The 16,655-nt window shown below is 39.1% G+C and overlaps 1 protein-coding gene across 1 annotated transcript in view; it reads right to left on the minus strand.

Annotated features, from left to right (window-relative positions):
- MYO1B (myosin IB) overlaps positions 1-16,655 on the minus strand; it is a gene marked incomplete at its 5' end in the record, with an annotated part of 100,237 nt that overhangs the window by 64,981 nt on the left and 18,601 nt on the right. Inside the window, one exon of the mRNA XM_082484504.1 lies at positions 255-349. Coding sequence (XP_082340630.1) covers positions 255-349 — 95 coding nt within the window. The remainder of the gene's footprint in view (positions 1-254; positions 350-16,655) is intronic.

Consider the following 16,655-nt stretch of genomic DNA (forward strand, 5'->3'; position numbering starts at 1 on the left):
TACTTTAGTATGACTCTGCATACTGATGAGGATACTGCCTCAACATGCCATAGGACTGCATCATGGTGACAATGTGAAAAAACACTAGTTTATGTAAGGTCACACCTACAGCAACAGGCATGACAGCATTCATTTTCTGCAATCGCCAGACAGAAAAAGATACCGATATCTCTCAACTCTTACAGACTCTAGCATTGCTTTGCAAGACTGAATAACTATGAATGTTTTTGAATAAGATCAAAACTGCTTATTACCTGTTTTTCCAGCTCCACTCTCTCCTGTAATAAGGATGCACTGGTCTTTGTCCTGGTCTCTTAAAGATCTGTATGCTTCATCTGACAGAGCAAAGCTGCAAAATAAGAAAGAGTCAGTCGAGAATTAGATAAAACAAATACCAAAAATAACTACATTCTTTCACTTCTAGACAGGAAAAAAAAAAAACCACAACCACCCAAAACAAAGAACCCCAAACAAACAAAAAAACAACAGCAACAATTAAAAAAAAAAAAAAAACGAAAATCCAAACCCAAGTGCTAATGTTCTGTAAGTTGCGAAGCATTCACTTTTCAGAATATAAAGACCCACAAAAGCAAAATGGATAGTTTCTCTCAGTGGCTTATTTAGACTTTCTCCAGGAACAAGCAAGCATAATCTCCAAGTTTTTTCTAAAGATAGCAAGCTCAAAATAAATTCACAAAATTTCAGGGAAATTTAGGTAGCTTTCTTCATTGAAGAAAATGTCATATTCTTCATTGAACAAAAGATCAATACTTCAACAGGACATGTTCTGTCTGAAGACACTTAAGAAAAAGTAAACAGGAGACTCCTGCGCACTAACAATACCATAAGCTGCAAATTCTACTCTGAAAAGTATTAAGAAATCTCAGAGCCTTATAAAATGTCGAGCATTTTAAGCATTTGGGTATTGCTGAACTTTTGCATAAATATGCAGAAGTGTTTCCCAATAAGTCCATCTTAACTCAGTAAGGGTGATATGATTAAGTGAAATTAAAGAACACAGTAAGAATCAACAGCTTTCCGGTACCAAAAATGTCTTTCCATGGAGCTCAGAACATCATGACCCTGAAACTACTGGGCTGCAATTTGAATTCAGATGTGCCTTGTTGCCCTGCAGCAATATATATTTTAGAGACATGCCGATGTGCTACCTATATTGAGTTTTCTTCAGTAGTAATTTTTAGATAGAGTAATATTGATTTTGTTTCAGCTGCATTTTTCAGTTCATGGAATAATGGACTCTGGAAACTGAGCATTAGAACACCTTGGAAAAACTTAAGCAAGTAGTATCTGAAAAAGGACATAAAAGCAAAATCCAAATGAAAAGGCACACTCGCATTACATTACTTTTACTTAAAGAAAAAATCTGATAGCCAAACACAGAATATTTTTATGAGATAAACGTCCATTCAACAGACCAAGAGCTTTGTTAGATTACTGTACCTAGTAAAATATTTAGTGTTTGTATATACTTAAAAGTGGATATTGTTTATTATTTACAGTAAACAAACCATGTATGAAAAATAGAAACGAACTCTCAGGTCAACATAAAATGCAAAATCGTTGCAGATTCAATGCACCTTTTAGAAACTTGATTTTTTATTCTACAACAGTTCAGGAGCTTTGCATTCAGCTGATAACTACAAATAGATCAAATATTTGTTTTGAATAACGTAGCCCTATAGTTCTTTCACAGGCAACCACAGCCCTTTGTAGATAAGGGAGCTCTTTGTCATGATACGAGTTAGGGGTAGCATGGATAACAATGCAAGTAGTGAGAGCCACAGAGCCTTTTCTAGAGGCTCCTATTGCCACAGCTTGAAAGCTTCAAATATTAAACCTACATATACTCCAACTAGTTCATACTTATTGCCACCACTGTCCCCTAGCTCAGGCAGTTCTTCCTGGCTTCTCTCCCCCAAAGTTTATGGAGAGCATGTCATATTGTCCCTAGTTTATCATCACATGGACATGCAACACCTTTTATACTTCCTCATCCCTCATCAGCATTAGACTCATCTCCTATTTGCTTTTCTGGGTTTTGTTTCTTTTTATGGCTGCATCATGTTATCAGCTCAGCCAACCTTCAAGAGATCAGAATACCGAGTGAGTGGTATTCTGAAAAGGTTGGAAAATGGGTAAGTGAAATACCTTACGGCTCCTTTGCTACTAAATGATCACACCTTCCCCTCCATCTCTAGGTCCTGCCACCGATGCTCATGTCATTGATTCCCCCCTCTTTGCGTCCCTTTCCTGTCCTCTCCTCTTCTGCAGCAGATCCGCCTGTCCAGGGCTCCATCTCTTTCACTGCTTTTCTCTCCAACTTACATTGTCTAAGGCACTAAATTACATTTCATCTCTCTGCACAGATGGTTGGGAGATCCACTTAACAACCAAGATCAAAGGTCATTAACTCCTTTTGATACAGATACCATTGAACCCGAATTAAGACTGAAGTCTCAAAACTTAATACAGCTATAGTGATTGAAAACTCAGTAGTTCAACTGGAGGTGAAAATGTGTTTACGAGAAAGTAGCAGGCTGTAATGTTTTTAGCATTACAACAAAGTCAATTTGCAATGTGGCCAACATGCTGGAGAACTAGCGGAAAAAAAAAAAAAATATTCTGCTGCTGCTGAGACACCATGACACAATTTCTGGCATCCACTTTACTGTCCGGAATCCAAACTACAGTAGCAATAACACTTTACCAGACTCTCTTACAGGACATATTTAGGAAATGAATAATATTTGTTGAACGCTGCTGCAGATATACTTGTAAATTGAAGAGTACAACACGTGGCACTCAGCTTATTCCAGCGCACATTACATTCCTTTTTGCAAGGAAAAAAAAAAAAAGCAGTAGGATGAAGAGGAAAGAAATAAAACTGCACTGAGCATTCATAGGCCATGTGAGAGAACGTTAATACTAATGTTGTGGATTCCAAGGGTTTGACTCGGGAAACCGTCTTTCAGTAGGCAGGTAAGACTCTGAGATGCTTCTCAAACTTACAGACCGGATAGCTCACTCTGTGCCTGCTGTCCTTCAAACAATCTCAGCCATCAACTGGTATTTCACTGTTGAAACAACTTTCTTGGCAGTAGTTTCACACCGGAAAATGAAGTCAGCATCAAGCACAGAGAAAGTATTTTCTCTGCTGATATACTGAGTTACGAGTTAATCAGTTTAGTAACCATTCATCTTTCCTAATACCCTGAATTTTAGTTTCCCAACAGCCCCTGTCAAAATATATTTTACTGCTTGATATATTTATTAACTCTGCCTGCAATGCAGTTAAAAACACCAAACCATGCTTTTTCTTCTCCCTCCGCAGAGAAACTGAGTCTAATACTGCAACGAGACCTCTGAAGTTGGAGAAAAGAGTGGGATTTCATCTATATTTTATCCAATCTAGTCAGAGACGCTTGACATACATTATCTTCTCCTCCAAACTACACAATCCAGCAAAGCCCAAGACTTCACAAGTATATCAAATATTATCTACTACAGACAAAAGAAAAAGTTGACTCATTTCAAAAGAAGTTTTGCATACGTATTTATCAAAAGTTACCTAGTCGAACCGTCCTAAAGCCTACCTCTGACTTTTCAACCAGTGCTCCAACAATTCGATTGGAGGAGGCATAACAGTGTATTTAAATAATTGAGATTTCTTTGTCTTTCTGGCATTGCATAAACAGCATTAGATACATTTATGTCACAGCCTGAACAAAGATCTTTACCTCAAAGAAAAAGATAGATCTATTCATTTGTCATGTCGACTTTCATGGCACACCATTACACCCCACAGTTCCTCCTATCTATTATCACCTTCTATCTTTGCAATAAGAATAATAATAAAAACACAAAACACACGCATAAACAAACTTTGAGTCTTTTGGTTCAAACCTTATTTAATCAAAAAAATATAATTTCATGTTATTCCCTATTTGTTACAAACATATAAAACAATTTAATTTAAGGTCATTTTAGTTTAACACATTTTAATGATCCGTAGACCACAAAGACTCCTTCTATTCTTTTCCTTTTAGCAACATTAAGAGACACGACTCCGTAAAGTCAACATTTGCAACTATATACCACTCTTTGAGCCACCTCACAATTACAGAGTCTAAGTAAAATTTTAGAATAGTTTGTAGTTTAAAAAGCAGCTACAAACCATATGTTTTGAATTAGCTGGTGAGTGGGTCAGCAGTGTCATTTACCATACCTTATAATAAACTCTCCTTTGATTTTTAGGTTTTCATGAAAGAAGATGACATTCTCCTACCACAACAAACACAGAAATATTTACTGGAGTTCTCTTTTAGCTAAGACTTAACTATAGAAGCAGTTTGAAATCGAAACGCCACCCACACCTAGCTCAGTAAGAAGGCTCTGCTTTTTTATAGCACGGCTTTTTCAGCTGCATAGTTCCAGATGGCCAGGCCTGTCACAAAGTCCTAACCCAAAAATTCGATCAAACAGAAACAGCAAATAGGCCTCCAAGGGGGATTTCCAAAGGATCTGGCAACTTTCAGCAGCACAACAGCATCTCTACGCTCTAACAAAACACCAGGGTCAGGAAGAGACAGGAGTAAGGTTCCCACCCACTCTACCCCGAAACGAGCATCATAGAACCATAGAATGGTTTAGGTTGGAAGGGACCTTGAAGATCATTGAGTTCCAAGCCCCCTGCCATAGGAATCAACTGCTAGCGCTTCATTTGGACACTGAAGATTGCACCCACAATTACACCAGGGGTAAAAACCTTGCTTTTATTGTGATAAATTCAGTTCATGGGAGCAGCTATTTTACCACCTTTTTTCCTTTAAGCCAAAATCACGAGGATCAGTATTTGCCAGCTATCGGTATTTCTTTCCACTATCCTTTTAATTCTTCCTCTCGTTTCCCTTACCATTCCCAATTGCCAGTAATTAGTTAACACTATCTTAAACTCCCCGCAGTTGCTTTTCTCATGCACTAATAGAGTCAATTCCCTCATCCCATCTTCACTGGCTGTTGCTTTGGTTCCAAGATCTTGGTCCCCATTTTAAAACATCTATTGCTTAATTTTGGCTTGCAACTGCCAACTCATTTGCTACTTTCAAAGGAAATTAAGAAAACATCTCTTCTTGACCATTCCACCTCCTCATGAAGCAGAGCCCTGGTACCACTTCACTTCTGCTCAACTGTGTCTAAACACACCAGCAGGATCCTAGAAGTCATTGCTTATCAAAGACTACATACCATGCTAGACTAAAAAGAACAGCAGTAAAATGTAAATTGTCCATACATTTTTAATGTAAATTTTACATAAAGTGCACTTTATATTAATTCTTTCAAGTTTAATTAAGAGCATCATTTAAGTTCCTTCCTTCTCTTTCTGAATGCACAGAAGTGCTCAGTAACAGGGTGACAGCAAACAAATTATTTCCTCCTTCCACAGCATGCAGTGGGAAAACATCAGAATCATAGTTTGTTTGGTTATAAAAATTCTTAATAACCTGAGCTAAGAACAGTGGAAGCACATTTTATAAAGTGCTTTGAGGCTTTACGCTGTAAATCATCACCATTTACTATACATGTTCCCCCCACCCATTGAAGCTCAGTGGAAAATTCACCATTCAGGAAAAACAACCGTAAGATTATTTATAGTATTAGCTCATAGTGCAGAATCATTCCATCTAATTGCCCTAAGGACAAAAAGTGTACTCCCATTTTCCATAATTACAAACTGTCTCATGTTCAGCACTTTGACACACTTGAAAAGAAAAGGTTGATTAGCCTGCCACTGGAGTGAATAAAGTAACAGCTAAATTGATGGAGCATCGGCTAGGACAGACCTTCACAGGCAAGCAGCTGCTCTTTGAAAAATGCCCATCAGGGAAAAAAAAATAAACAAGTTTAAACACCAGGATAAAGAGGTGTGCTAAGACAGATGGAAAGCCTTTTCTCCTATTCATATTCTCCAATTTTATTTTCCTGGTAAGCACAGAAACCTGTTTTATCAACACTACTATGTGGCTAATATACACAGCAGAAGGGTACCTCCTGCGTACGCTTCCCCACTTTGTTAATTCACGTTAGCAACTGTCACGTTATTAGATGCAGAATAAAGCCCAAAGCTGTGTAAATCAGCCCATTTGATTTGTAAAACGCAGCTGTAATTTATGGAAGGAAAAGGAGAGAAAGGAAGGAAGGAGGAAGAGGACAGACAAAGCCACTCCATTTTCAAGAGTAAGACACTTTAAAACACAGGCTAATATGAAGCCAGAGAGATTTATTTTCTCTTCCAGTAGACTAGGAATATAATATGCCCTCCGATGCTCATATACACACTGCAGGTTTAGCCGAAGAGTTGATTCGGGCCAACATTCTGCGGTCCGGACAAAAAGAAGAAAATGTTCTTTCTGAAAATCTTGTCTTTCTCAGGACGAAGCAGATTTCAGATGTGTCCACTGGACTTTGCCTCAAGAAACTCTCTACAGGGAGGTCCAGCCAATGCTTCTTCCCCAAACACCATGCCCGCACAACCTCACAGCTCACCACAGCCCAGGCTGTCCCCGACCCTTTTCCCTCTCGTAGGATGGCACATATTTCCCCTCCAAGCAAGCGGGAGGCTTTATCAGTTTTAATCAATTCCTTTATACTGGCTGACAGTCCAAAAAAAAAAAAAAAAAAAAAGTAATGTTTTGAAAACCAACAGTGGTCTTTCCCCAGCACTGTATATAAAAGCCAAAAATGCAGCCTATGATTTTCTGCCTATTTCAACAACATCTAAGGCATCTCTTTGGAGCTGCACTTTAGTATGATGAAAAACAAGAAACGCCTTTTACCAGGAGCCTGTGATCCAGCTGTTGCATTATTTCCCTTCAACCACTGGAAAACATGATCTCTGAAGCCAAGGATGATGGTGCCGCTTTCTAATCCAGACTACAAAATAAATTCTTCCTCTAAATTTTAGCAAACACTATCAACACCAGTAAGTGTGTCCACATCACATTCAACAGCTCAGCCCTGTAAGCTGGCAGTGAAATATGCCCAGCAGATGGTCAGTAGAGTGACCTGGGCACGCGTCCAAGGTTGGGCCCTCCAAAGTAATGTAATATGGTGTCAGAGCGGAGCAGCGGGCAGAACTTTGGTGCTGCAGATAACCAAGCTGACAGGTCAGTCTCCTGCCCTGGTAACTTATTAACCATGGAATGCCCACTAGGGCGTACCAAATTGAACGAAGGTGGACCAGTGCCAGCTGTACACACCATAAACATCTGCAGCTGCAGACAAACAACAGGTATAACTTGTGATTTAGTTTGCCTGAAGAAGGGAATTAAAACAGTGAATTCTTATTTGGAGCATGTTCCTATTGTCAGCTGAAGTGAATATATCCATAAGCCAAGTCCCAGGGGGCAAGCAAGTATCTCCATGTTGTGAGCTTTTCAGAAAAGCAGCTTGGCTTGGATTCCCCCTTGACTAGTTCCATTCCTTGAAATTAAATCAGCCAGCGGGATGCCACGTAACCATCACCTCCTCACCCATACTAATAACAGCCAGCCAGCGGGTCTAGCATGAACAAGTAACTCCCATTTCCAAGGCACAGCACTAACCAGGTGAGTTCGTAACACAAACAGTCTCTCACCCCACATACTGGGCTGCGTTACCCAAGGCAGCCAACCAGCTCCTACACCATCAGGCAGAAGGACACAGCTGGATCTCTACCCATCTACAGCCAGTCAGCCTGCTGTAATGTGCACTGCGAGGAATTTTAAGTTTCTTGGGGAAAAAGGCGTTTCTGTTTACAAAAATAATAATTTTACTGGGCTATGATATCCTTGAAGGGAAGTACAGGAAGTGTTTTCTATTGTTTTATTAAAACCATATTTAATTACATGTAGTTTATTTCCTAAAGACAAATCAGCACTTGCACTCTTGATTTAATGACTTCCTAAAACAGCCAACTCCTTACACTCAGTGGTTTTAACGCAAAAGTATATGGCTGAACCTTTTTGGTAGCCATATGCTGTGCCAGAAGCTCCATACTGTTGCACCAAACAAGCCTGCGGCCACCTGCAAGTGAAACAGTTTCACGGCACACCAGAAACGCCAGCGGCGAGAGACTCATGTTTCTCCATGGACCTTCTGAAGCTCTGCAGCCCCTGAGGTTGGGCTTGTAAAAATCAGGATTTATCCCATTAACGAACGCATTCCCCAGTTCAATTGAAGTAGCAAGGGGTCAGACAGCTGAACAGGACAGCAAGGAAAAAGAGGTGTAAACTGATTTTCCTTGCTTGGCTTCTGTCAGAGTTTAACTGAAGGACACAACATTTTTTAAAATCCCAGTTTACTCTTTCATCTACATGCTAGCAGATTGGAATTGCACCTCCGAACTCTTACATCTATTTGGAAATGAAGGATTGGTGGGACAGGGAGAAAAAGGGGGAGCAAGGGAAAACAGTCAATTCCCTTTCTGTACCTAATACAGCATGTGTTTGAAAATTAGGGAAGTTAGCTGGTCAAACACACATGTTCAGTTCACGTCAGCTTCAACCAAATTTTACGTAAAAGAAATCTTTCTCTGCAGAACAAGCCATGCTTTGAGTATGCTTCTGCACTGTGTGAACAGCACACTAAAAGTAAACTCCTCCAATAAAAAGGTGATTCATCTTGATTTAGGTAGCTAAGCATAATACATATTACATCAAAAAAACCACTGAGAAACAATTATTCCTCATTTATAAAACACTGATCATGGCTAAACACAGATCCTTACAACTATCCATAGCTATTCCAGAAAAAACAGGCCTAGAGTACAGGTTAAGTGAAATACTTAGAAAACAATAATCCTATTAGAGGAACAATGATTATTATGACTTGGCTATTCCCACACAGATGGGAATATACTGTTAGTCACTACCCCCCTCTTTTTTTTTTTTTTTTTTTTTTTTTTTTTTTTTTTTTTTTTTTTTTTTTACATAGGATGTATCTTTGGGCCTTACAGTTTGAGCTTGTCCAAATCAGCTACAGGGCAGAGATACTCCATGTTCAACAAATACCAGCAACTTCTTGACCTCGCAAACGAAACCACAATAGGGCTGTACTGCTTGCGGGGTTTTCCTGAGGCAGAGGAGAGGAGTGCGCCGCTTTTACGATTTCACATGGAAAAACGTTTAGCAAACAGGCAGTGTTCCATGCTGCTGCCACAAAAAAAAAAAAAGGTCCTCCTGCTTAGCAAAAAGAAAACACCAGGTTTGTTTGCAGCCCTAAGAAGCATCACCCTGAAGCCAGAAGTACGTAATTTCCTCCCGATACTGTAAGGGCAGAGATATTGCAAATCGAGTTTTGACTTCCACAATAAGCATGCTCATGCTGGGACTTCTCTCACTGCAAATAATTTTATTGCACAAGTAACAATACTGTCTTAGACAAGCTTGCTCTACTCTGCTAACTGGGGAATGGAAAATAAACTTATTCATTTATTCTAAAGTAATTAAATGTGTTCCTGTACTCAGGGAAAGATGAACAGTGACGTGAGGTGCCCAGCTCCACATACTCACTTCGTAGAAAGGGACATGCTTTCAAAGGTCTCATCTCACAGGACAACAGTATCCTGTAGCATAGCTAAACTCCAGTATGCTGCACATACCCAAGAGATACAGCGTCTCACATAAAAAGATGCATCTTGGAGTGACTTCATAGCTCTGCCTGGTGAGATGGGTAAAGAAATGTCAGCCATGCCTTAGTGCAACAGACTGCACTGGAAGGCAACACAATTTGCCACCAGAAAAAATGCCGAGCACTTCACCACATTCATATTACAATATTGGAGAAATCGGAGTATTATCACATCCTCATAGCTATTTGTACGCTGAAGTAAGTTGCTATTCATCAGATTCTAAATCTAGGTTCTGTAACGCAGAAGCTAGCATGCACCTGCCCAGAAGTTTATCAGAGACAACAGTGACAAAACCACAAATAAAAGTAATTCAGTTATCCATAAAACATCTGATGGGCAACTTCAACACTATGCAATTGCATAGGTATGTTGCTACTTTACTCGGAGGACCAAATGTTACTGAATGTTTTAATTTTGCATCTAACTCTAAAGTACTCTTAACAAACCAAGTAGTTTGTTAGGAAGTTAAAAAGCCTTATGCAACTTCTTTTTTGACTCCCAGCTCTCCTTTTCAAATAAAGTACCACTCATGAATCCCTGGACAAAGTAGGCACTAAAGCTTATCTGAGCTTCTGAGAGCTTGTTAGCTCAGGCACAACATCAAGGTAACGAGTCTATTCGGTCTATAAAATAGCATTTGCTCAAATTTTTGCATGGGATTTGTGGATATGTATCCAAAATTTTCTTTCCATGACTGGTCAAAGCAAGAAATTGAAAGCCTTCTTCAGATTGCTCAAACGCCAGGCTTCAGTCCAGCACATGGGGACTATTTCCAGGTACAATGTGTTTCAACAACCATGTCCTTGGTTGGTCTGCTGATGCCCAAGGAGGATGTCAACTGCACATATCTTTTTTTTTTTTCCTGTGGATACATCCTCTCTAAGAATCGTCTTGAAGCAATTACAACCAGTTAGTTTGAACTCCACACAGTTGAGCAACAAAAAACAATTTCTGTAGTATATAAAAGGAAACTGCATATACAAGAAAAATGCAGATTTGAACTAATTTACTGAAATGACCACAATTAAACTGTCTTAGTAGTTCAGACCTTTGTTTGTAAACCCAGTCCCAGCTCTCTTATCTATTCAAAACATAAGTAGATTATTCAGTGTGCTAGACAGTAAATATTAAGACTGTGTAATTCCTGATTCATAACATGAAAAAGTTTATCTTTAATAACCCAAACTATATTAACCATAATGTACTCAGAGTTGAAGAAATTGGAGCCTTTTGCATAAAGTTGCCAATAAAAAGAGATTGAATGGAAAACATTCTGCCTCTAAAGGTGGTACAAAAGATGGGATTTTACTGAAGTTTCTTTAAGGCTTTAAACATTAGCCTTGTTTACGCTGTATCTAAAATCATGACAAAGGCTCCTAGCATAGCAGATGGGCACTTTCTGGTGTGTTATAAATTGCTAAAAAAAAAAAAAAAGACAACCATTAAACACAATGAGACACTTCCAATGAAAGGACGACAGCTGTTCTTAATTGCAATTTGAAATCCCAGTTCTTAAGAGAGTACCATGCTGCCAATTCAGGAAAGGCATAATGAAAATTCTGGTCCATGTACACACAATGCATAAAATGGGATTTCTCTCATTTCCGACAGGGCCTCTACCTGCCCTCACTTCAGTCTGTGTTTAAGAATTGAAACATAGCAGTATCTCCTTTTAAGCACTTCTCGTTCTTTTCAGTGTGCAAAAAATCCCAAAATTCTAATAAAGAAAAAAAAAAAGAAGATATCTGATCCTTTTTTAAACATCAAGTTACATTTAAAGCTGCGCGAAGTGTCCAAAAATGCCTCTTTTATTTCCAGGTCCTACCATAACATCAGTCAATTTTCTAATCAAAAGAACTTCATTTTGTTAAGCAGCACAAAAAGTTCTTAGTTCCAGCCTAGGCGTACAAATGAAGAACTGGAAGAAGAACTATTTGAAATGTTGAGAAGAGACAAAGAGCAGTTATGTATTGACAATGTGGAGAACTGCATTGCAAAACTGAAAAATTACTGCAGGTCCTTTCCTTTATTTAATTAAGCGCACACTTCATTCAGTGTGACTGAATTTTGTGAATGGATTCCCAAGCCTTTTGTGAGAATTGGAGATTCTACTTTATGTAACAACGCAAATTAATTTTAAAAAACTCAGCATTTTATGTCCTAAAAATATCAATGGCATAATATGAACACTAGCCAGAACGTTCAAGTTCCAGGAAAATGGGAGAAACAGGATCTGGCAAAAAAAGTTACCACTAGTTTAGACTACTGAAGCATCAACACACATCTCCAACTATCCAACATATATTAAGGCTTTTTTTTTTTTTTACTTTTTTAAAAATTATCTTTGCTCTAACAATCTAGCCAAACCCAAAACTTTTTTTTGCTTACAAATAAACACAGACTATAACGAATACACTCACATGCAAAAAAAAAAAAAAAAAAAAAAAGAGATCAATCGTTGCAGATAACTAAAAACATTTGACACTATTCCTGACATGACTGAAGTCAAATGTGAAAGCATGCTGTGTACAGAGGTACAAATAAATATTTGAAAACAGTTCTGAAAACAAAGTTATTTTATTGAGGCTCTAAGCCAGCAGTTAATTCATGAAGGATGCCCCAAGATTATTTTCCTTTGTACACCATGACAACAATTATAGAGTTACAGAAGCATCTGGAACAGATCTTGAGTTAAGCGTTTCCCTTACAAACTCACTATATTTTAAGGGCACCCTATTGCATTTTTTTTGCAAGCTTCTTCAAAAAGTCCACGGGCATGTGAATGTTGGCTAGGACCACACACGGCTCTCCAAATGAGAAACTGATGGATGAGCAGGCTCTACCGGAGCCAGGTGGGTCTTGCCCAGAGAGGGGGGCCTCTGGCAGCGGGACTTCAGGAGCTGTGACTGACAGTACTGCCAACTGGTATGGCTGTGGAGACTGAAATCGTTTGTGAGCCAGTGGATCTGGTGCTTTTGAATAATTTTGTCACGGCAGCATATGCTGCTGTAGCTTCTGAGAGACATTCTGAGAGATGCTGGAGGGCGAGACCGGAGGCAGAGTCCTCTCTCCCTCCTGAGTTATTTTGGGAGACAGTTTTGTCTTGATGCTTTTTATATCCCCTATAGACTATATATACTCCTTCCTAGCCTAGGAAGTGTTTAAATGCCACAACAGCACAAAAATCCACCTGGACTCCACACTGCCGGACCACCCGATGTCTGGGCAAGCCTATGCGCAGGCACCTCCGGCAGCTCCACCCCATCTGTGCTAGGGCTCTGCAGTTACACACAGCATCATACGTCTTCACGTTGGAAATCCTGTGTCCTAGACACTTACAGAAGAATGACAGCACCAGTGCCATAAAAAAAAAAAAAAAAAAGAACTTAAAGGGCCTTTTCATTTCTTAATTTAGGCAGCGTTACTTAGCGAACCGATGGAAAGGCTCATTCCAGTGAGCTTTGGAATCCAGTCTAAATGTCACTCCAGAGCATTTAAAAATTAAAATAAAGCACAACATTCATCTATACACTGCTTTTCAAGGCTGTTTATACTTCTTGGGTGTTGAGTGCATTTTTTGAGCCTCCTTATAACTGCACGTCCTGCTATAAATCAGTTCCTGTATTATTATGCATTATTACAACATTTCATGCAATCTAATATCGGCAGCAAACAAGCAACTACTGTTCTTGTCAATAAGACTATATTCACCTCTGAAGCAAACCAACTAAAATAGCCCTGCCCAAATTTCAGGAAAAAGCTATATTTATTGTTGCAGGCGAGAGAAACCTTGCTTTATACCCTAGATTCAGGTTCAGGTTCACAAATCACTTCCAGAATGCTCTTCAGAGAATCAGATGGCCATTTCTATATGGCCACATCACAACTGCTGTCCACAAAACTCTGTTTTCTCAGAAGGATTTCTGAGGTCTCCTACCAACTGCAGAATTTAGGAAACTGAGCAGCCCATGGGTGGTGTGCCAGCAGCCTGCAATAGACGAGGCTCTTCTCAGGCATGAGGTCCTTCTGACTCTTAAAGCAAGTGTGATGCTTCATCCCCTTTTAATCTACACACTTGAGGGATTTACATTCATGGATACACCATATCCAGTACTGCCTCACTAAAAAGGTTAAGAGTAATAAGCCTGACCCCTTCTAAAATAAGACTTCAATATTCTCTGTAGGTTTTTTTTTTCCCACCTTCTTCTTTCAACTCATTCCTCACATGGGTTTAACAATCAGGTACTGGCAGTCCTCTCTAATTGCTATTTATGATTTCTGTCAGCCATAGATGTATGTTTCCTCCCTGCCCAGCGGTTAATTTTGCCAACTAACCTCTGAAGTGATCATCTTCCCTCGACTACAAATCTTTTCTGAAAGAGGCACTGAGCTGGGCCACATGAACAAGTCCAAAGACTGAGTCTCTGGCAAGTCAGGAATTAATAAGAATAAGAAAAAAAAAAAAAAATCTGTAAAAAGGGGATATTGCAAGGTACACCCCCAAAAAAAATGCAAACATGAAAGCAAATGAAGATGAGGAAAGGACAAACTGAAAAGGAAATGTTAACATAAACATACTGGGGCAACGAAGGACACTAAACTATGGCCCAGGCTCTCACCCCACCATCTCCTTCTTTAACAAATAAAGATAGATACTGTGTATCTTAAAACTCTACTACCCATGATGAAAAACGTAGTTTTACATATAGTCAAAAACTATCCTTCACAGCTGGGACTTTATCATGCCCTTCAAACAAAAATATTTGCTTTAAATCGAGGAGGAAAAAGAGTTACTGTAACCTTGCTGTTTCTGAAGACACGAAATCCTGGAATACCAGGAAAAAAAAAGTCAGAAGCAAAATTATAACTTCTACATTCACTGCTTACATTGGCTCAAAACTTGAAACGGAAACAGCAAATTTCATCTATTGTCAGAGTAAATGCAGATATTCACAGGATAATTATTTGTCCCAATAATTATCAATATGCTGATCATTGAAATAGGGAACATTAATAAGTTTCTCATTCTTGCATTTTAATAGGCATCAGGTTGATATCTTTGTGCTTGAATCCTATATAAAGGCAAGCTGGTTTTCAGGAGTTGCCTGCAGGAGTTGAAGTCTCTCTAAATTCAAAAGCTTTCAGTGTAAAACTATTGTCTCTTCAGAAATATTTGACTTAAAAGAACCGATAACAAGTAAATAAAGAAAACAGCAAAATTGCCTAAGTGGAATTCAACAGATGTCTGATAAAAGCCTTCTCCGGATATTTTCCTGCTCTCCCAGTTATTCACCATAAATACTTCAGTGCATAGCTAAAAAAAAAAATGCACATTGACTGTGAACTCCTATTTCTTGTAGCTTGCTGTTAGCAGTACAGTTGCCACTTTCTGTTTCGTACCTCAACTTAAAATAACCTGTGATTCTTCTAAAGCGAGCAGCTAAGGCTTTTCAGAGCATGAAGGGGAGCAAAAAGCCACATGCCATGCTACCTCCCAGAGATGGAGAGCTGCTAGTAGCCAGGAGCCGATGTTAAGACAGGAAATGCAAGAAAGCACCTACTCCGCAGCCCCTTAAAGCAAATCTCTTACTGGTAGGAAAGTGAAACGGCATGATGGTTACAAATAAATGATCCGATAAGCCATTTATTTCCTATTGCCTTCACTTTGAAGTTGCCCGCAGCTGCCTTTGTCACTGATAGGAGTCAATGTAAATTAGCAAGATAGACAGCTTGGTTCTCTCTCATGTCTAGGTTACCCACAAGGTAAGCAAAACAGCAATTACATCAACTGAAACAGTAATTACATCAACTAAAAGAGCAGGACATAAGTGTAAGGACTGCACAAATCAAGCAGCAAACTGTTTGAACGCTGAAATGTCATACTCTGCCCTGTCAAGTCAGAGACAAGTTTGATCCTGCCTTGCAGATAAAGACAAAACCAGCAAGATTAATAAAACATTGGGAAAAAAAAACAAAACAAAACAAAAAACAAAACAACAACAACAACAACAAAAAAAAACAATTAAAAAGCTTGGTAAACTTCCTATTACAGCTATGCAAATAGCCACAGACTATGAAAACAAGCATTCAGGAGGCCTGGAAAAGTAACACTTTATTACATGGTGCCACAACAACAGTGGTGTATTTAGAGAGGAATGGACTATTAAAATAAAATCTTTTTGATCAAATTTTATCAGGTATAACACTATGCAAAATCTCCTGACCAGAAACTGTCTCCCAGAAACTCAGTTTGGCTGCCCATTCACAATGTGTCCGTGGCTTTACTCTACCGTTTCCAAAGAACATTTAAAAAAGAAAACAAAAAAAAACAAACCCACACCCAAAGCCTGCAATTAAGTATTAACTAGCGTCACTGAAAGCATCAGTCACTCTCACAGACGCTCTTGAGGAAACAGAGCAGATGACTAGGTGTTCACTCCTTTGTCTTTCAGATTAGGGCTAAGAAAATACCTGAACAGATTTTTCACTCCCATGGGTATAGGTTTCCTTCAATGACCATATATGGAAAAAAATCTCTAGGTATGGATTTCCTTCATGTCATTATATACTTCTCTCTCTTGTTCCTTCTGGTTTCATTTGCTCACCAAGCCTGCTATTTTATTGAGACTGTTGGCTTTCTCAAGCACATCCTCCCTATACCAATCCATTGCATCCAAACGCTTGCACACAACTGAAGCATAGACAGAAATTCATACAAAACTACTGGAAAATAAGCAAAACATGATTTAGATTCATTTCCCAGGAGCTCCCACACAGAGCTGGAGCTCAGGGAATGTCCCATGGCAGCCTGCTCCAGATACACTGGCACTGAAAACCTGTGAACTCCAAACCTGAAGGTTCTCTCCAAAATGACAAACCTTGGAGAATATGAGTTACCATGTTAACAGATGACAGCATGTTTATTTCTGACAGAAGAGTGTTGGTGCCATACAGACTTGGTTTCCAT

This window comes from Vanellus vanellus, assembly GCF_965231255.1.
Source record: "Vanellus vanellus genome assembly, chromosome: 5".
In the NCBI taxonomy this organism is placed as follows: Eukaryota; Metazoa; Chordata; class Aves; order Charadriiformes; family Charadriidae; genus Vanellus; species Vanellus vanellus.